The sequence below is a fragment of the Cuculus canorus genome, chromosome 4, assembly GCF_017976375.1.
Source record: "Cuculus canorus isolate bCucCan1 chromosome 4, bCucCan1.pri, whole genome shotgun sequence".
Classification (NCBI taxonomy): Eukaryota; Metazoa; Chordata; class Aves; order Cuculiformes; family Cuculidae; genus Cuculus; species Cuculus canorus.
In genome coordinates this window covers 24,658,808-24,680,288 of record NC_071404.1, presented here as the reverse complement: position 1 = coordinate 24,680,288, position 21,481 = coordinate 24,658,808, and the positions used below count along the sequence as shown (strand labels likewise).

The following is a 21,481-nucleotide window of genomic DNA, read 5'->3' as shown; positions in this document are numbered from 1 at the left end:
TGGAGCTGTTGGAACAGGTCCAGAGAGGCTATGAAGATGATCAGGGGCTGGAGCACTCCCCATGCGAGGACAGGCTGAGAGAGTTGGGCTTGTTCAGCCTGGAGAAGAGAAGGCTCCAAGGAGACCTCATAGTGACCTTCCAGTACCTGAAGGGCCTACAAGAAAGCTGGGGAGGGAATGTTCACAAAGGCTTGTAGTGACAGGACAAGGAGGAATTGGTATAAACTGGAGAGGCAAATTTAGACTACACATTAGGAAGAATTTCTTCACAATGAGGGTGGTGAGGCACTGGCACAGGTTGCCCAGGGAGGCTGCGGATGCCCCATCCCTGGAGGTGTTCAAGGCCAGGTTGGATGGGGCCTTGGGCAGCCTGGTCTAGTGGGATGTGTCCCTGCCCATGGCAGGGGAGTTGGAACTGGATGATCTTTAAGGTCCCTTCCAACCCAAACTATTCCATGATTCTATGATTCTATGAGTTCTCCACTGAGCTGGCATGAAATAACGTGGGCGTAAATCTAAGCACGAGGTGAGTTTACCTGAGCTCAAATCTAAGATGCAAGACTGGAGACTAAGGCTTGAGGCCGGGCGGCGGCTCCTCCCCGGGCGGCTAGCGGGGCCTCGGGGCGTCCCGGAGGCGCTACGGGGTTGGCGATAGGCGGGACGCGACCCGCTCGGTCCGAGCCGCCCCGCGCAGGCGCCGCGCGGGCAGGGCGGGCCCCGCCGGGAGCGCGGAGCCGGGGATGGCTCCGCCGGCCGCCGCCTCGCCCGCCGCCTGGCAGGGCAACCGCTCCGCTCTCGGTGGGTTGCGTGGGGGCTTCGCGGCGGGTGGGAGGGGAGAGCGCCGAGACGAGACCCTCTCTCGCTGCCTGCCGGCCCGCCCCGAACCTGGCGCTCCCGCCGCCGGGTGCTTGTCCCGACCCCGCTGCTTCCCCTGAGCCTCCCCCACAGCTGGGTGCACCCACGGCCTCGCTTGGTGCCTGCCCCAGAGCTTCCCCCGATCCCGCTGCGCGCCCTTCCCCGCCCCGAGCCTCCCCTGCAGCTGGGTGCCTCCCCGACCCCGCTGGGCGCCCCGGAGCGTCCCCCGGCGCTGGGTGCCGCCTCGACCCTGCCGCGCCCCCCTTGAAGCCTCCCCCGGCTCTGGGTGACCCCTGGAGCCTCCCCCAGCCGTGCCGCTCCCCCGCTGCTGGGTGCCCGCCCCGACCCTGCCGACCCCCCTGAAGCGGGGCCGCAGCGCGGGGATCCCGTTGCGAGTCTCCGCTCCGCGGCGGAGCAGCTGGAGGGTCGCGTCTCCCCGGCTCCGCCCTGGCCCCGGGCGAGCGGCGCAGAGGCTCCGCCGTTTCTGCCGCCTCCAGCCCGGCGGGAGCGGGGTCCGGGGCCCCCCGGTCCGTGAGCCCCGTTCGGTGCTAGGGGCGGTGAGACGGCCCCGCCCCGGGCTGTGAGATGAGGGGGGTATGGCCGCGGGGAAAAAAGGGAGAAAAAACTCTAATGAACTGTAGAAACTCGAGTCTGGCAGCTCCTCCGTAGCTGATGTCACTTCAAGCTGGAATCGGGTGGCTCACGAGGTAGAAATGCCCCACAGCATTGCTTACTCTTCGCTGTCCGGTGTGAGATTGAGCGTGGTTTGGCGTTTACTTCTTGGAGGTGTGACTTGTGATCCTTAAGGTTTCTGACGAACACTCATCCAGGACCAGAGGAAGTTAGTTGTAAACGATGTTTTCTTTCTTTCTTTATGTCTCATCCCAAACGTTATGGTACTCATAATCTCAAAGTGAAACTAGTTTTGTTGTCTGAGTAGTCTGAAGTGCTTTTTCTGTGTTCCTAAACACTTGTGTTTAAGCTGATGTTCATTTTTACCTGGTGTGATTTTTCAGCTTGATCAGCTTCATAACTTGCAAGTGACGTGACAGTGGTAAGAGTGCAGCGGCTTGTTTGAGAAGAAACTTTAAACTTAGTGGAAACAGTTTATAAGGGCATACTTATTAGCATAAAATTAAGCAATGAATGTTTCTAGTCTTTCTATACTTACGTTTGTACATCTGTAATTATTTGGTGCAGGCTGTCTTGGTCAGAAAGAGCTGAGGTATCTGCCGTGTGCTGTTTGTTTTCCAAAAGCAAGAAGGATGGAAGGCTTCTTATCCAGTCCATCCTTCTCTTCAGGAGCGGAAAGTTGTGCTAGGCACAACTGTGGCCAATAAAATGGACCATACTAGCATTATCAGACTTTTTTTTTTTTTTTTGCTTAGCTAATTGATTTAACTGAAAGAGTTTTAATCTTTAATTTCAAATATGTGTTGACTGGTAGCTAATGGTCTCTGAAGCACTAATTCTTACTTTTTTCAGGATTTGTATGGAGAGGTAAGAGGAGGAGAGGAATGTGTTGTTTCTTTTAATAATGATCATATTTTTTTTTTCTCTCTGATGCTTTAGTGGTATTTTTTTTTTAACATATACAACTTAATTTGCTCATTAGTTGTTACTTTGGCATGTTACTGTGTGTTTCTACATATCAAGATTGCTATGGAGTATACCTTCTGGCGTCTTGAAGAGAGAGTAAACGTGCTTTAGTAAATCTGAAAGGTGTGTATCTAGGCTTGTACTGATGTTTTACACATTTATACTCAGGGCTGCTCTATTGAGCTGCAAGGTAGATATTCTGTAGGACTGTTAGTATGCCATGTGCATTGGTAAGATTTGATGATGATAGCAGTAATTTAGCTTGGTATATCTAGATAAATAGGATAGTACTTACGAAAGCTAAAGGTTGGCAAGTCTAGCAGGGAATGTGAAAGCTGCAAAAGAATTTTCTCCTTCCTATGAGTTTGCCTGGTGCTTTCTGTCAGTTTATCTGCTGTGTCTTCACAAAAGACATACACTGATTTTGGTTAATGTTGATTTTTTACTCATTTAAACTAGATGTTTGCATAAATGCATTGATGTAATGTGTTTGGTAGAATTGATTTAATGCTGTTCGCCAAATGTTGCTTACACTTGTGAATTTACCCCTGATGTGGTATACTTCTAAATATCTGGTGTGTCCAGGAAAGACTTTTTTTTTGAACAGCCAGGCTAGTGACGTGGTTTATTAAATGTGTGTGGTAGCTGCATGCAGTGCATATTTTTTTTGAAAACTGAAATTTGAGGAAAAGTTTTTTTTTTCAACAGAAATGCAAAGCATCAGTTCTATGTATTTTTGCAGTAGGAGGTGTGTGCTGCTCAAGTAGTGACCAAAGTAGTTACACCATGAGCACTGCAACTGTCGTAGTGGTAAGCAGTGAAACATGAGCAGTTTGTTTCAGAATGTTACCACAGCATTGTCATCTGCATTTTGGGTCACTCACAAGGAATGGGCTGACTTTCTTACTGCCCTTCCTATTCCTATGTTTTGCTGTCTCATGGGATGAAACTGCTCCAGATACTTTGCTGTTCATTGTTTTTCTCTTTGAATTCTTAATGTCAGATGCCTTCATGGTGTGATTGTTTGGACCGACAGAGCGACCGACATGGTTTTCTGGTTTGGTTCCTAACAAGCTCTATCTGAAATAGCAATGTTTTAAAATTGTTGAGAGTTATGCTTGTTATACAGTAGTGCTTTTAGCTGTAGTTCATCTGCCGTTAATAGGACCTACCCTTACGTAGGAGATATCTCCTCTCTGAATCCTCACCCCTAGGCTTCCAGGGAAACTGGCCTAAAACTTTTTGCAGGCAGCTTGGGGAGAGTGTTGATGGGGCATGTAATTCAGAAATAAACAAAGATTAGGAAAGTTCTCACTGGGATGGGGTGGAGACTTATCTCTGAGTTCAGAGTGAAAAGCTATTTTTCCAGACCTCCTGCAAAATTTGCCTACAATTGCATTTTTTTGTGGTGACTTCAGTGAGCCAAATATTTAGTCTCTAATTTAAGGACTCTTAGGCTCCAGCTTGAGGTACTATGGATTTAAATACGATGTTAGGTAGTAAGGATGTTGCTGTTAGGTGTTAGGTTCAGGTAGGCCATCCCTGAGATTTGCTGCATGCATCTTACTGTTAGTGCTTTGGAAGTAGGTGCAGTTAGCATGAACTTTGAAGAAACGCGGTTGATCGTTCTGTTCACTTTTTTGTGGATATTGCTTTTGACAAATCTAATGAGGGTTTTGAGTTCTCTTTGTAACAGCAGACCTTAAACAACCTTGCTTAACCTCTAAGGCAGTTGGCAGTACTGTTACTCATAGTCAGTATGTTCTTTCATCATGTGGCTTCCTCTTTCTCATCAGACTTCCTCCTTATTTCCCTTCTGGTTGTAGTTTCCATTTACTACAAGGAAGCTAGAAGTTAAAGCGGAATTCACAAACTTGTTGAATGTTCCTCTTCGATGATAGGTGGTTTTCCTTTGTTATTTCGTTTATGCATATTCCCTGAAGTACAATTTCCTTAAACAATAGATGAAGCAAATTGTAGGCAATAGGTTTTATTTCCTTAAGAGATTTTTCCTCTAGAAAATAAACTTTTATTCTAACCTACTCTTTGCTGCCTTTTCTCGTTTGCCTGTTCTCTTCTGGAGCTACCACCTTACTATAACAGTAAGACAGAGAAGCCCAAACATTTCCTAAATATCTTTGTGTGTTTTTTGGGCAGTGATATGTTTTGCCTTGTGATTGAAATTGCTTGTTTTTTCATCTGCTTATTTATGCACAGGCAATTTGACTGTTGTCTCCAGAATAAATAAACACTATTTCAGAAAACTCTTAGAAAGTATATTTAATTTGAAGCTGCAGCCAAGTGTTTTGGTTAAATTTACTATTGTTAAGGTAACTAAAACCCTATATTACATCAGTCCATAATTACGGTTGGAATTCTAAAAAAAAAAAAATAACTGCTAAGCGCTGGGATTAAGAACGAAAAAAAATGGGATTGAGTTTTGATAAAAGAAACCTCTAGTGTAGCTCTAGTAGAATGCTCTTAATTTTTATCTAAATGAGTTGAATGTACTGAATGGAAATAGATAGCTAATTTGAGAATCTTCCTTTTAAGAAAATATCCAGCAGTTCTGAAGTGCCAGGGAACATGACTTGGCCATTTTTGGCATTTAATCACTTTCACTAAAACTCCATTAACTTTGTAAGTTTTTAAAATTACAGTTACCTTTCTTAAATTCTTGAGAGTGAGGTATTTAGGAAACTGAGCTAATAAACAAGTTTTTTTGTTGGTTTTTTTTGGGTTTTTTTGTTTTTTTTTTTTTTTACTTTTAGGCCTGAATTTAAAAGTGTATAATTTAAAATCAAGTAAGTTTTACTTTCAGTTATACTTAAAATGAGCACTTTAAATTGAAATGTGCCTCCATTCAGCTTAGGTATCCGGCCTGGAGTTAGGAAGTGTTGTTATAGTTAAATGCAGTTCATAGCATACTTCCCTTAGGGCCAGGAGAGGATGTAGCAATAGGAATATGATCAGTGGGTGTCTTTTCCTTGCAGGGTGAACTGTCATCACAGCTGCCTGACTATTCCTCCTTGTGGCATTGTAAGCTTAAGCAGTCCTTTGATTATGCTCGTTAAACAGTGTATAGATCCACATGGTGAGTTGTACTAGAAGTGATCCAGGTATGAAAGAAAGAAAGAGAAAAACCCACAAACAAAAGAGCCCAAGAATGAAAGAGAAAAACCCACAAACAAAAGAGCCCAAGAATGAACCAGAAAAACCCAAGCAAGCCATATTCTATCTAAATTGTTTTAAACCTTAAGTGATTACTCCTTTTCCACTGATGGCTAATTAATGGCACATTAATGGTGAGGAAAATGCATAAGCTGATGTTGCTACTGAGACATGTTTTCCGGCTATGCTTAGCTGAGCTGTTTGAGCAGATCATATGCCATATTTGAGTATTTAAAGTCTCTTGTACTTTAATAGGTTGTACATTGCTAGTGTTTAATTTCCTTAAATATTAAAGGGAGGCTCTACAGAGGGATCTGAACAGGCTGGATCAGTGGGCTGAGACCAAGAAGATGAGGTTAACCGGGCCAAGTGCGGAGTCCTGCAGTTGGGACACAACAACCCTGTACAGGCTTGGGGAAGAGTGTCTGGAAAGCTGCCTGGCAGAGAAAGACCTGGGGGTGTTGGTCAAGAGCTGACTGAACATGAGCCAGTAGTGTGCCCAAGTGGCCAATGAAGGCCAGTGGCATCTTGGCTTGTATCAGAAACTGTGTGGCCAGCAGGACCAGGGAAGTGATTCTGCCCCTGTACTCAGCACTGATGAGACTGCATCTCAAATCCTGTGTTCAGTTTTGGGCCTCTCACTACAAAAAAAAAAGGACATTGAGGTCCTAGAGCATGTCCAGAGAAGAGCAACGAAGCTGGTGAAGGGGCTGGAGAACAAGTCTTACGAGGAGTGGCGGCCGAGGGAACTGGGGTTGTTTAGCCTTGATGAGGCTGAGGGGAGACTTTATCGCTCTCTACAACTACCTGAAAGGAGGTTGTAGTGAGGTGAGTGTTGGTCTCCTCACCCAAGTTATAGGTGATAAGACAAGAGGGAATGGCCTTAACCTGCGTCAGGGGAAGTTTAGATTGGACATTAGGGAAAACTTCTTCGCAGAAAGGGTTATCAATCACTGGAACGGGCTGCCCAGGGAGGTGATGGAATCACCATCCCTGGAGGTGTTTAATGGGTGGGTAAATAAAGTGCCTGGGGATATGATTTAGTAGTGGACAGGTATGGTTGGAGTTAATTATCTCAAAGGTCTTTTCCAACCAGTGATTCTATGATTCTATAATTAAAGCCAACAATAGTTTGTTTCTGTGTATTTCATTTTCTTGCCTGAGAGCAGGAAGTATGATCATGTAACTCCTTGAAGTTTGTGGAGAAGATGATAGTGAATATGTATGTACTTAGTTTCTAGCAGGTAGATTGCTAGAACAATCACATTCAAAAAATGTAAACAAAGTTCTTTAAAAAGCCATGCCATAATAAATAAATGATGTGTATGTAATGAGCAAAATCCAGAGCAACCAAATAGGACTCTGTACCAGCAGAGCAGAGGAAAGGTTATGTCATTGTTTATGTGCTACTTTCTGTAAATTAAACAATATGAAAACAACTGGAATCTTCTTGAAGTAATCGGCTAGATGTGGATTATGCGTAAGTTTAGTATAGGAGATATCATTAAAATAACACCTTATTTTAGTGATGAGTTTTGTATTGCTTATGTAACAAAACAGGTTTGATTTTTGTTACAAAAAGGATTTATTTTTCAAGAATCTGAATTCTTTAAGCAGTATTAAATATTACTAGAGATTTCTAGTGCTTTATGAAGAGTTTGATAATTGTCTGCTTAGATCAATACTATAAGTAAAGCTTTGAGATAACTGGGGCTCATATTGGGGAGGTCCTAGTGCTGATGCCAAGTATGAAATCTTTTCCAGTGCATGTAGCTAAAACTAGGGAAAGAGTAATTCTATAACTCAGAGCAAGTGGAATCTGATATTGCGGTAGTAGATACTGAAGGAGGAATTGTTCTGACCCTCTGTTTGCACTGAGATAGAAAATAGGTGAGAAGGGCAAGCTGTTACCTTTGCAGGATCTTTAACCGTGCTGGGCAGATAGCTGTTTAAGTACAGTTAGTTCTGGTTTTTGACAGTGGAGTGAAGTGGCATGACCTCTCTCAAGTGTTCTTATCTTTGTTTTCTGTGAGTTTATAAAACCTTATGGGGAAAGAAAGTTTGTTGCAGTACAATACTTTGGCTTACGTGTTCCGCTCCAGCTTCATTCTTACTGCAGCCTTCAAGACATTCTAGTCTTAGAATAATTTTGTGTTCAAACATTATGTTATTAATATGGAGAGAATGCAGTGTTTAATTGCAGTGGTAGTATAGTGCCAGTATAGATGCAGTTCTGACTTTTTTTTTTAATTTTAACTTTTATAGATTGCATGTGTCCTTAGAGAATTTGTCTAGACTATCATCAGTTTTTCACTGTAGATGAGATTCTAGTTGATGAGGTTTTCTCATTGGTGTTTCACATGGCACTCTGTGAGCACAAGTATTGAACTAAATCATTAAATAGATTGTGTAGGTAGAAAAAGAAACTGAAAACAAAGAAACTCTAAACTATGGGTTTTACCATGCAAGCATTCACAGATGATATTAGGTAGGCTGGGGATATCAACCTCAGTAGTTTCTGATAGCCTGTGTTTTTAGAGAGTGGAGGTGGTATTTAGTGATTGCTCAGCAATGATCTGTCCTGGAAATGCGATGTTGCTCTGTTGCTGGAGTTGCTTGTGAACTTGTTTGCTGTGAACTTTTAATAGTATTTGGGATCTGTTTTCCCATATCCTTTGTATAATTGTTCTCCTCTGTTGATTGTACATCGCTTTGTGGATTGGCTCTGTATTTTAAATTGTATGCGTGTTTTCAGTGGCTGTGCGAAGTTGGTGGGGTTTCAAATTGATGATTTAAAAACAATTATGTTGGGCATTATACTTTTTTACATTTAACTAACCTCCAGCTTTTATTTGTAGAGCATATTGTGAGACTATGGCTCCATGTTATTACAGTAACAGGAAAGCTTGTTCTAGTTACGTTCATTCTTGCTCATGGTTACTTGTTCCCTCACTTCAGTTTAGTCAGTGTCTTGATTGAGTGGTTGGCCAAACTACAGGTTATACTGATTTAGTAAAATGACTGTTTAAAACTGTTCTCAAGGCTCTGGTCTGTCAGCAGTACAGCCAGTGGGGTAGCAGAGGACTACAGGGTAATCAGCAGTCGTAAAGCCTTTTTGCATTTGGAGAAACTGTAGCAGGTCACAACTCTGAGAGTCTGAAGCATGGGCCTTTAGCCATACAATAAGGCCCTCTTGCTCTCTAGGTTTGGAGTGGAAATCACCTACTCTGATTACGGAGAAATGTCAAGAGGTGATATTTTTGGGGGGCATGCATGCCATGCTTGCCACAGAGAGGTAGAAAACCTAAAAAGGTGAGTCGAAGATTAATTTCCTGGTCTTCCTGGTTTGTCCTGTTAGCTTGACTAGTAAGTCGCTGATATCTTAAGCTGATGTCTTAAAAATAGTGTAGTAGGTCTTTCCCATTCATTCTTACAATGGATAATGTGCAGCAAAATCCAAAGCAGCTGTGTATTTTTGTCTTGTATTTGAATGTGAAGGTTCTTATTTATTAGTACCTTTCTGAGCTTGTGATGTATACTATTTAAGTTGAAGTTTTTAGATTCTGAGATTATGTAATCATTGAAGCAATACTTCTCTGGCGTGATCTCTTTTCTCCTGCTTGGGAAATAAATTAAGCTATTTTCTCTGATTAAGTGGAGGACTTTGTAACTATTGCTACCTGATAGTTTAGCCAGAAAAAAAAAAAAGGAAAAAAAACCACAGCCAATTTTATTTTGGTGTATTATGAAATGAATGATGAATTCTTAGAAAGCAAACTCTACATAAGGTGAACCTTCTCAGTTGTTCAATTGTGTCCATTATTTTTTCCTGTCTCATTTCCCTGTAGTGTAAAACAGTTGCAGTCTTAAAGTGTTAGATAGTATATGTATTGTTCAATTGAACTTAGGATCAGAGGAACATTTTCCTCACTCATGGGAACAAGAAGCAGTGGTGGTGGTGTTCTGTGAAATATGTGAGCCCTTTTGTTGAGATGACAGGCCTATCAGGCTAGAGTATAATTTGTTCCTGACTGTTATATTGAAGAAATGTCATGTGGGGGTTTGTATGTTAGATGTCTTGTAATAATTTTATGAAGGGGGTGTATCTACTGTTATGGGTGTGAGTCATCAGCCAGTAGAGTGTGTGTTGCCCGTTAAGGTGCTCACAGAAGGTACATCACATTGACACTATGGGCATTTGACCGTGATTGTAGTTTTCTAAATGCTTTGAAGTGATTTACACTCTATAGTAATAACTGTGTTTATTCATTTATGTAGATAATAGAGATTTACTCCAGGTTTTGTCAAGCTATGCCTTACAGACAACTACTTTGGCAACCCATACTGATGACAATGATGGCAAGACTGAACACCTAGAGTATATTGCTTTTGCATTGGTTCCTGTTTTCTTCATCATGGGTCTCTTGGGGATCCTCATCTGTCATATCCTTAAAAAAAAGGGGTATCGTTGTACAACAGAGGCTGAAACAGAAGAAGAAGAAAAAATTGATGAAAAAATAGGTAATCAAGTCTAATATACAACTTCTAATTTTTGTACATTGCAATTATTATGGAATAATTTATTGGAGACATCTGTCATTTCTCTGTCTTTATTTAATGTCAGAACAATAGCAAGAAAAATATTTTTATTACCATTATATATCTGTTGGGTTTTGATCTTTGCCAGTCAAAACTGGGAGTGTTTCAATATCTCATTCAAGTCCTTCTGACATGAATTAAGAGCATAGAGAGATGAAAGTATCCAGTATATTTGTTTGCAACTGTACACTGCAACTGAAGTCATCAGTGTGCTTCTCTGCACTCCACATGCTGTTACCAAAAAGTAGTATTATACAGAATTCTGAGGAGCGATAAAAAGCTGCCTTTTACAGCCTAAAATCTTACTTACGTGTTTAGCAACCTTAATTTGTGTTGTCATTCTCATTTCCCTTCTCACTACAAAACTGAGCCTTTGGACTGACTATGTTCTGTGTAATATGTGCTGCTTATAACTTTTCCTTAAAGATACCTTTGGTTTTGTTCTGATATTTGTGTGTGCTCTTGATTTTTATGGGTCCTTATTGCCATACTCTCTTACTTGGGAAAAGAACAAAACCAAAACTGCAACAAGAACCAGTATTATCACTTCGGAAGGGCTGTAGTTACCCTGTGGTGTTTGGCAAAGTAAATACAAGGGTCAGGTCACATGTAAATACTTCGTGCCTGCCTCTTCCTTTCTCCCGATTAATTCCTGTCAGTAGGTTCATAATAAGTACAAATTACAGAGGCTCTGTGGTAAGGGTAGAGCCATGTGGTGCAGTAATGGTGTGGCAGTAGGTTCTTAAGCAGTTACTGCCTGGGGCGTGTGTGCAGTGAGTGGAACTATGGGACCTGTTAGTTCACCTTAGTGGTGACAGCAAGGTGAGTGGTAATGAAAGGACGACAACTTTTAGTTGGTTTGGAATAATACCTGTGTCCAAGTTGAGTTGCAAATTTGCAGATATCTCGATGAAGAGGAGGGGTGGGTACAGAGGTGGGGACCTCCCTAATTTACTACCTAGAGACAAATGGAGGGCTTGCCTATGAAACTTGCTTCCATCCTGTGATTTATTTATTTATTTATTTTTTAATAGAGCTAGTTATAACAATGATTAGGGAGGGGCAGAACTGTCTCTTAATTTTGTTTCTCTCCTTGTATTTCTCTGCCTTCTGCGGTTGTTCTGGAGACGTTACAGTATTGTTAGTGAGTAAAATTGATGCCAAAAGGGTTTAGTTGTGAGGTTTCTTTCTTAAATTCCTTGCTCCTGTAGTCATAAAAGATTATTTATTTTTTTTTAAAAAAAAGAAATCAAATGTTACGTTGTTGTAGCTGTGGTAAAAAGCTGAAAGTGTATCCTTGTTACACTAGAAGCCAATAATATCTATTTAAAAATAGTGACTTGAAACAGTTTGATGATTTTGTTTGTTTTTCCTCCCTTTTGTTAGGACTAGAAATAGTGCTCTTGTTCATCTCCTCCTTACTAGCTAGACAAGGAATTTTCAAATATGCGTGTGAAAATACTGAGTTTATTTGAGTCTTAGATGAATATATTAGAGCTGTTGCATAGATTCCATAAGCTTTATGCTTGGTTTTTTTCCTGAATAAGGACTAAAGTCTTCTCTAAGCTTTCTTTCCCTCTAAAGTAACAACGGATCTTATCTTTTTATAAATGTAACTACTTCTGGTGTGGGGTTTTGGTTTTTTTTTTGACTTAAGCTTTTTTTTTTTTTTTTAAATAACTCGATTCTTGGTTTGGAAGGCCAAGATACTGACAATGTATTTATTTCCTTGCACAGAAATGAATGAAACTTTACATGAGAATAGCGACACTGTGGGACAAATTGTTAACTACATTATGAAAAATGAAGGTATAGTATTGTGGTATTGACATTGTGAACCTTTGTGATGGTGTTGTATTACAAATAAGGTTTTTTTTAATATTCTGAAATATGCTATGTTCATGTTTTCATTTAATAACCATTTTGTACATACTTAAGTTGTTCCGAGTGCCTTCAGAAGGCAGTAACTTCAAACAAAATAGGAAGATTTTTAACTTGTATGAAGATTTTGTTTAGTCAGCTTGGTTTGTGCATTTCTTGGTGTTTCAAATATTTGGGTAATTTCTTTTTTTTGGTTCATAGTTTTTTTGTTTGTGAAGTAGAACCTCAAAGTTGCTTTCTTAATAGCAATGTTTGAAGCATGTGGAACTTTTATATTTTGGTCAGATTAAACTTTTTTTCTTGAAATGATTCTTGCAGCTGTTGTGTGATGGATTGTTTGTGCATAACTGAGACAATAGAGTAGATTAGCGCTAATGCTTGATTTTGTGCATGGTCTCTTCACTCAATGTGTGTGCAAAGTAAGTGATAAAGAATAAGAAATGACTAAAAAAATAAAATCACAGTTAAGCAGCCCATGGAATGCTTGCTTAGTTCAGAACAGATTTGCCTAGGAGGAGAAACATTTAGGAGTCTGCATGTTTTTATAATACAAGAACTTTAGCCTTTTAATGTTACATTTGTATAAGTAGAAGTTCTAAGCTTTGAACTGGCTTCATTGAACGGAGTTACTTCTGACAAAAGAGTATTCCTCTAGAAAAGTTGTATTTTGGGATCTGTGGTATTTTCTGGGATTTGGTTATTTTTTCCTTTACTAACTGTTAGGACTTTGAGCTACAAAACACTGTAGGGTTCAGTGTTCTTAATCTGAAGTTGCTTTATATACCTGAGGTCATGACACTCCTGTAGTTTTAAAATTTTTGGAGATCTCTTTTTGGGAGTGTTGTACAGATGTCTCCATTACATGGTTTGTATTGGGACAAAGCTTTGAGTGCAATATGAACTATAATTTTAGTAGCTATTGTTAAGAATATCCCATAGAATTACAGTTTGGTTTTGTCTTTTTTTTTTTGCATAGTTCTCTCGTGCCCTTTTTTTGAGATATTAATAATGGAGTAATCTTTCTTTTAGACTAAATATCTTTGAGGACGTTTAGTGTTGCTGTTCGTTTTTTCTAAAGTTAGAGCTGTACTTTTAAGAGTTATATTTATTGTCATTGCAGCAAATGCTGATGTGTTAAATGCCATGGTAGCAGATAGCAGTGTCTTTGAACCTGAAAGGTAATTACTTATCTTTTTAATGCATGTTTCCTGAGGCAACTAAAAATGTTTTTTATTTCCTAAGCACTTTTAAAGCTACACCACTTCCTTGAGGTATCAGCTAAGACAATAATGCTTTGATTTCCTTGTTGTGTCTCTGAGTCACTGAATTTTAATGCATGCCATGGGTTGGTTAGCTGGCTTTTCTGGTTGTGTTCTAGCTGTGTGATATGGATTTATTGGGTTTTGGGCTAAAGACTTGCAGAGGCTGCAAGTACTTCTTTACTTGAGGGTGAGGTTACTTACAAATTTGTTTAGCACAGAGCTACTCTGACTTGAAAGAACAGAAGCAGCCTTCATCTTATTTGCCTGGATACTAACTTAAAATAGACATGTCTTTCTATTTCTCCCTTTGGTTTACTTTTTTCTTTATAATTGCGGTAATATACATTGGTTGACCTAGCTCTTATTTTTTTGCTCTGTACACCTATGTAGACAATCATGTAGAGAAAATAGTTCAGCCCTTGAGTTGCAGATGCATCATTTGTGTAAAAGTACTTAAACCTGTATATAAAAACCTTGAGAATATATGTGTACTCCTCTAAATAGTCTTTGTATGTCACCCTGTGTGCATATTTAAGGCAGAAAAGATGAAAGTTCAAGTAATACCATGTCACTAACAAAAGAAGTGGGAATACATAGGTCTAGTAAAACAAATAGTTGAGTGTGCAATGGTTTACCTCCTGTTTTAACAGGGAGAGGCTTGGTTAGTGAAGAAAAAAAAATTGAACTTATGAAAGAAGTTCCCAAGTAGAGGAATTATTTTTAAGCTTTCTTGGCAGCAGAAATATATTTATTTGAATTTTTTATTTGAGTTTTAATGCAAATCTTTTTGCATAGGTGTTTTGGACTATTTCAGTGATGAAAAGTAGGGGGAAGGGAAGAATGATTTTGTTCTTGCATAATTTGACGGATACTTGTAAAGCTTTAGTAACTCAAATGCAAATCCTCATGCTACAGTAATTCATCTTTAATGCACTGAACTCTAGTTGCTTTAGGAGAGCGTGTTGCAAGATGGTGTCAAAATTGATGCTGAAATCCAAAAAAGTGCATAATTTGCTTCCTATCTATGCTATCTTCTTTTCTGTTTTAGAAGAAAACCAGATTGATTTGATTAGATATTCTCAGTAAATCCCCTTTTGGTGGTTGTACAGCTTTTTCTTTCTCGCTAGGTACTTAAAAATGTTTTTTCTGAAGCTTAAGGTGAATCATCTGTTGGTTTCTCTTCATGGTAGACATTTTAGTTTTGCCTCTTTGCAATATTGCAGGACTGTGTTCTTCTTTTCTGAGTTCTTGAAGAAACTAACAATTCTGGAACATTTTCTGTAGCTCTCCAAGTGTTAGTTTAATCAGCTAATTAGATTCCTTCATCAGTGTAAGTCCATCTAATCTATTGTCTTCTATTTTAGTCCTATTTTTTTTTCCATTTCTTTGCCCTTTGTATTAGTTAACTTAGCCACAACACTGTAGCTGAATTAGTTTATGAAAGTGATTTTAACTGCAAAAATATGAAATTGGAGGCAATCTTAAACCAGACATCCTCACAAATAAAACAATCCCTGAGAAACCTAGCTCTTCACTAGACATAACCGAAGGTTATGTTTTATCCTTTTTTCCTTCTTAAGAGACAGGTTTGTATAGTAAACATTAAATTTCCTTTATACTTTTTCCTACAGCCCTTTGTCTCCTACCTCTCCTGGGAGTCCAACGAGTCCAGGGTCTCCTTTGTCACCTGGTGTTATTCCATTTAAACACAGCTGTAAAGGCCAACACTTCCATACTGTTGGAGGAGTAGTAGAAAAGGATGTTTGTACTCGTTGTAGCCACAAACGATGGCACCTTATAAAGCCAGCTCACAAATCTAAAGAGCATAGAAGAAGTCGTCTTGGAGAAGTTACAGTACTTTCTGTGGGAAGGTAAAACTTAAGTCATTTTATTGTATACTTTTATTAAAGATGCTACAGTGGCCTGTGTTGGATGAGATATTCATTGTTTCTACTCTGTTTATAGCATCTTTGTTTTTTGTAACCCTGTTACTATTAGATGAAGTTATTTCTGAAGTAAGTTAAAATTTGTTTTTGTGGTTCTTTAGAACTGTGTTGGTAGGTATTTAAATCAAAAACTATTGTTCTGTTGATACTGGCTAAAAAGAAACAAGAATGGCACGCTAATAAATTGTTCTGTTTCTGAATTTGGTATTTCTCAAGTAAGTGTGAGCTATAGAAACCACTCATTCCTTTCAGTTGTTTTTAATACCTAACTTACATTGTGTTGTCTTACAAAACTATCTTTCTAAGAAGTAGACTGTTCTAAGAAGTTCTAAGACTGTAGTCTGTAGATTTTGCTTTAAAACACAGTCCCCTGAGGAAGTGTGATTCAGTAGCAGTGAGTATTAAAATTATGTGTAGGTAATGGGAGGGAAGCCTGGGTATATGTGGATGTCTGCTGTGATGTCTAGGTCCTGAGACCTGAAAACATGTTCCTGTCCGTACACTAGGTAGGGAGAACGATCTAACTAATCTGTGAGGAAATACAACTGAATGTTTCTTTTGCTTACCTCAGGTTTAGAGTCACAAAAGTGGAGCACAAATCAAATTCCAAAGAACGGAAGAGTTTGATGTCTGTCACAGGCAGAGAGAGTGTCTATGGTGATATGCCTGCCACACCGGTGAAGGAGGAAGCAAGTGAAGCTCCTGCCACGCCTGCAAAACAGGAAATGCGTGAGAGAAGCTCAGAGTAAACTGCAGGTATCAAACCCTGAGGACTAATATGGAAAGTAGTATGTTGTGAAATAAGTGTAGGTAATCAGTAAAGAGAAATGCAGTTGAAAATATCAGTTCTTTGTCAATGTGGTTTTGAGTTTCAGAAGTTTCTGCAGAAGTCTGCAAAAATTATATTTGATCAGTCAATGATAAATTGGTAAAGGCTAAATTATTCACCAAATTCTTATCTAATTGTTTATGTAGACTTTGTAATTAGAGTAGATGTTGAAATGAAAACTATTTTGTGAAGGTGGCATCACTGGTCCATGAAATAAAACATCCGCATATTAGTTTTTGACTGTAAATGATGGTTCAGATTTAGTGGCACTGTGCTTATTATCAAAAAGAAACAAACGCTGCTGACAGCAGTGCTTTTTCCTTATGCTCGTTGTCTTGTGCTGTGTGCTTGCATAAGGATACTGCTTACTAGATACTTCTCTGATAGATCAGTGGATCTTTGGCTAATAAGAATGGAGACACATGAAAACACTCTTATCACAGAGATCTGTGGTAGATTACTAAGCCAGGCAGTTGGGGTTTTCTTGTGAGTCATTACACTTCTGTGAATTGCTTGAGGTACTCCATTAAGCATGTAAAAAAATGTATCTGTCATGGTTTTGGAATGCACTCTTGGCTGCTGCTTTCTTTTTGTTTGCTTTTTTAACTTAAGACTATTTGGGGAGGAAAAAAAGTCCTGTAAGTTAATATGGTTTGCTCCTAACTGATGGCACAGTGATAGATAATTTGAAGGGGAAAGATGATGTTACACAAATGTGAGTAAAAATAGAGTTTGACCCTTGGGGGAAGAAAAGGTTTCTGGAGTGACAAAGGCATTGGAATAAACAAAGTGAACAAAGTGCATGGTGCCAAACTATGCGCTGAGAGAGTTGTGTCATGTGCCAGCTCAGTCCAGCTTCGAACTCTTAGTAGTGTCAAATATGAGGGAAAGCACAAGTGGAAATTGAGTATGTTTAAAAATGTAAGACAATCCCAGATCCCTTGAATGTCTTGAGGATGAATTCTGAAAGACTAAGATGCAAGATGTGGCCTTTTCTTTATATCCATTGTTTGTAAGAAAACAATCTAGAAAGAAAGACAAAGTAGAGAGCTGGTTGTTTAGTGGGATACTTCCTCCCAACCTTCATAGGAAGCGTTAGGTGTAACTGTTGAACATTGCACAGAATGTAGTTGTCTGGACTCAGTGCCTTATCATTAAATCATATCCCATGCTTTGGAACCATTGCCAGAGAGGAAGAAAGACCTGGAGGTGTGGTATGCGTCCAAATGTTTAAAAAGCTGTGGAGGGTAATGAAGGAAATTGTTCTTTTTGCTTAGTGGGTAAGAAGTTAAATAGTAGGCTAGTTTGCAGAGAGGTGGAGTTCAGGTTCCAAAAATTAAGAAGTTGGAATAAGCTGTTGTATCTTTATTGCTAGACATTTCTAAGACCAGACTAGGGAAAATTGCCTTGAATAGACTGTAAGGATGGTTGGGTTTATTTTTTTTTTATTTTGTGGCAAATTTTGGCAACTCATAGCTGTATAGTGGCTGCTGTCTCGTTGTTGCTCTGTAATCTGTGAGGGATCTACCAACTTAGTGGCTTTCTCTGATGGGGTAACCACAGCAGCAGACATGGGGAAAACCAACAGATGTCATCTATCTGGACTTCTGTAAAGCTTTTGACATGGTCCTCCATAACATCCATCTCTTTAAATTGGAGAGATACAGGTTTGATGGAGGGACTGGTCAGTAGATAAGAAATTGATTGGATGGCCATATTCAGAGAGAAGTGGTCAATGGCTTGATGTCCAGATGGAGATCTGTGACAAGTGGTTTCCCTCAGGGGTCCATACTGGGACCAGTGCTGTTTAATATCTTCATTAATGATATAGACAGCGAAATCAAGCGTACCCTTGGCAAGTTGGCAGATGACACCAAACTGAGTGGGGCAGCTGACACACCAAAAGGACAGGATGTCATCCAGAGGGACCTGGACAAGCTGGAGGAGTGGGTCTGTGTGAACCACATGAGAGTCAACAAGGCCAAGTGCGAATCCTACGCCTGAGTCAGGGTAATCTGTGGTTTCAATACAGGATGGGGAGTGATGTGATTGAGAGCAGCTCTGCGGAGAAGGACTTGGTGGTGCTGATTGATGTAAAGCTCCACACGAGCCAGCAATGTGCGCTTGTAGCCCAGAAGGCCAACTGTATCCTGGGCTGCATCAAAAGAAGCGTGACCAGCAGGTGAAGGGAGGTGATTCTGTTTCCCTATTCTGCTTTTGTGAGACCCCACCTGGAGTATTCTGTTCAGTTCTGGAATCCTCAATGTAAGAAGGATATGGAACTATTAGAATGGGTCCAGAGGAGGACTATAAAGATAGATCAGAGGGCTGGAGCACCTCCCATATGAGGACAGTCTGAGAGAGTTGGGCTTCTTCAGCTACAAGAAAGCTGGGGTGGCACTGTTCACAAAGGCTTGTAGTGATAGGACGAGGGGAATTGGTATAAACTGGAGAGGGGAAGATGTAGATTAGACATGAAGAGGAAGTTCTTCACACTGATAGTGGTGAGGCACTGGCACAGATTGCCCAGGGAAGTTGTGGATGCCCCATCTCTGGAGGTGTTCAAGGCCAGATTGAATGGAACCTTGTGCAGCCTGATCTAGTGGGAGATGTCCCTGCCTATGGCAGGGAGGTTGAAACTAGATGATCTTTAAGATTCCTTCTGACTCAAACTTTTCTATGATTCTGTGTCAGTGAAAGACAAACTTTACTCTTATTTTCTGATTCAGAATTATGTCTTGGTGCTTAGGATTTGATTTATTGGTGTGGTTTCTTTTCCCTTTCTTTGCTTTTAAAAAATAAATATTAGCTAAATACAACAGGCGGTAACCTCTTCCTTCGCTGACTGAATAGGTGTTTTCGTGTCCAGGTAATTGTTTTGTTACTCCTGTGACTATTTTTTTTTCTTTTCTTTATCTCTAATGGTAGCATGATCGCTGTTACAAGTTTTGACTTAAAGGCATGCTAGGTATCTTTTCTTTAAACATGAGAAATAGAAAAGGGCATAAATGAAAATGAAGTGTATTCTGGTGCACTTTGATTAAAAAAAAATTAAAAAAAGAAAAAATTTAAATCACTCTAAAAATGTTACTTCAATTTTCTTTCTGACTTGTTCTTTCCCAAATAAGAAAGCTGTTCCCTGAAATTATCTAGTAGTTGTTAAGCCATTGCTACTTTGATCTAATAATACGCTTTTCTCTAGAGAAATTTTTGTAGCTATAAAAACAAATAAATGTCCATCTATGGCAATTTTTTATTGTACAACCTACTCGAGGATTGAAGTATTGCCCTTTCTGAAAACAAATGTTCTAATAGCAGAGAATTGCTCCGCAGAATCTCAGTCGCTCCAGTTCAAAGAAGTATTTTGTAAATCATCTGGGAAACTAGCCAGGACTGTTTAATGTTCGCTGCAAAGCATAAACAGATCTTGCTTGAAAGACTATGTTACTGTTCCCTTGCATGGTTCTAGATCAGTTTTTGTTCACTGCCATAAAAAGCTATTCACATATAAACAAGCAGTAGTCATCTTTACTTCAGTTATTTATTTTAGACTTCAAACAAATTATTATACCTCAGTTTACTGAAAATGAACAGATAAGCAGCATTGAAGGCTTCTGTGCCTCCAGCCAATAAATTTATGATAAAAAGCATATAGTTTTGGAGAATTTGGAGGAAGAAGACAGAAGCAAATATGTGTTTAGCTGCTACCAGGAAAGGTTTGTTCGAGCATTTGGAGACAATAGATTTATGCTTTGTGGACTGACTTTAACTGCTGTTACTGAGAGTTCTGTATGAGATAGAATTCCTGAGTTGTGTGGTACGCAAATTACAGAATATTGTTGATTACACGTGTTCGCTGTACTCTTGAATTCATATCCCCCCCCCCATAACTGGCATGTTCTCAGCATTTTCTTGAAGTGACCTCTGCAGTGTTTCAGTTTATCCTAGTGTCTTGATGGCTACCTCATTTGAAGCTGTAGCATGCCTTTTACATGTCTCCAAGGTCCGTATTCTCAGCAGAATCCGTTTCATCACTTAAGTTAATTTTAAATGCTTAGGTACACATAAAAAAAGTAGTAGACATACAACTGGTAGTTGCAGTCAAAACTTTGAGTTGAACTCTTGCACATCAATTTTAGACTACTGGGCCAACAAAAACTTAAGATATGGGTGCATTGAAGCCATGTAGTGTTTTTGGTTCCTAGTATCTTTTTCAAGGCTGTTTGTGCTTTGTGCTGTGCTGTGATTTGTCAGCTTTTCCATGTGTTTGTCTATACTTTTTGTGAGTATCAGCTGAATTTTTGGTAGTTCTTGTTTAGTATTTCACATGCTAAACTTGCAATGCACAGCAACCACTTCATGAGATTGTGGCATTTTTTTTCTACTTCAGAGCATCTACTAACTCCTAATTGGTGTGTTCATCCTAAAACTAATTTTGGTGTTTAGGCTTATTTTTTAGAATTGTTTTCTTCTCTTGCAGGCGGAACTTCTAGAAGAAGCTTGTCTCCTAGCACTTTGGAGAAAACTGAAAACTCCCAAGAGATGCATACTATTTAAGGAAATGTATTTATGGCACTGTAGCATTTTACAAGTTCTGTGATGGCATCTATGCAAGGTTAAACACTTAGTGTTTTTTCACCAGTAAAGTTAGTAAGATTTAGACATGTAAATATCGTTGAGCTGTGTGGACCTCATACCAAATGTTGGATTTTGTCTTGGAAAGAAAAAAATACATACGTATTTTTGGACAGGAAAGGTAAAAGCCTTATCAAATAATCCTGATTTTTTTAATTTTTTTTTGTACTTAGACAAGCATTTGTCATGACCTCATTATTATGAGTAATATGATTACCCTATGGATAAACTGTGTTTGCTCCTCTGGTCCATCGGGATTTTTCTCCAATGCTCTTCCCCTCCAGAACAGCCAGGTGTTTGCTGAAGATAAAAGCCAGCCTTTGGAAGATAAAATTACTCTTTTAATCTAACTGCTAGTAGCATAGCAAAACATGGAAGGAAATAATTGTCAGCCAAAGCCTGCCTCTGTGCCTTTAGTACATAAGCCCTCAGACTCTGTGAAGGGCACTTCACAATACAGAGTGGTTCAGTTCTATGCAGATATTAAATTGTCTTTCCCCAATGATCTTCTCCTTAGTACTTAATATGGGCTGAAGAGTATCTCTATGCAGTTGGGTGAGCTCTTGGGAAGGTTACTTTCCTCAGGGCCACTTGTTTTCCCTTTTTCTTGTAAGTACTCACTCATATTTGAAGAATACCTAATAGTTTGCCTTTCTTTTTTGTTCTTACCTGCAGGTTCCTAATTAAGGTAAAGCAACATATTT

The 21,481-nt window shown here is 39.6% G+C and overlaps 1 protein-coding gene and 1 long non-coding RNA gene across 5 annotated transcripts in view; one reads left to right on the top strand and one right to left on the bottom strand.

Moving 5' to 3' along the window:
* Positions 1-667, bottom strand: part of LOC128852031 (uncharacterized) — a 25,494-nt gene extending 24,827 nt beyond the window's left edge. For both annotated transcript variants that reach the window (XR_008449651.1, XR_008449652.1), the window contains exon 1: positions 537-667. This is a non-coding gene — a long non-coding RNA (uncharacterized LOC128852031). The remainder of the gene's footprint in view (positions 1-536) is intronic.
* Positions 639-21,481, top strand: RELL1 (RELT like 1). 3 transcript variants are annotated; one of them, XR_008449650.1, is made up of 8 exons: positions 639-798; positions 9,904-10,146; positions 11,962-12,033; positions 13,226-13,283; positions 14,999-15,238; positions 15,885-16,069; positions 20,623-20,757; positions 21,453-21,481. XR_008449650.1 is itself a non-coding variant. In XM_054065388.1 (7 exons), the coding sequence occupies exons 1-6, from the start codon at positions 741-743 to the stop codon at positions 16,060-16,062; spliced, it is 849 nt and encodes a 282-aa protein (XP_053921363.1). In that variant the 5' UTR covers positions 639-740; the 3' UTR covers positions 16,063-16,069; positions 20,623-21,481. The 3 variants fall into 3 exon arrangements, 1 of the variants encoding a protein (XP_053921363.1); XR_008449649.1 differs by having other exon boundaries at positions 20,623-20,898; XM_054065388.1 differs by having other exon boundaries at positions 20,623-21,481.

Coding starts and splice junctions, on each gene's coding strand:
- RELL1 (XM_054065388.1), top strand. CDS start 741: ATGGCTCCGCCGGCCGCCGCCTCGCCCGCCGCCTGGCAGGGCAACCGC. Junction 12,034..13,225: donor CTACATTATGAAAAATGAAG/GTATAGTATTGT, acceptor TTGTCATTGCAG/CAAATGCTGATGTGTTAAAT. Junction 13,284..14,998: donor AGTGTCTTTGAACCTGAAAG/GTAATTACTTAT, acceptor TTTTTCCTACAG/CCCTTTGTCTCCTACCTCTC.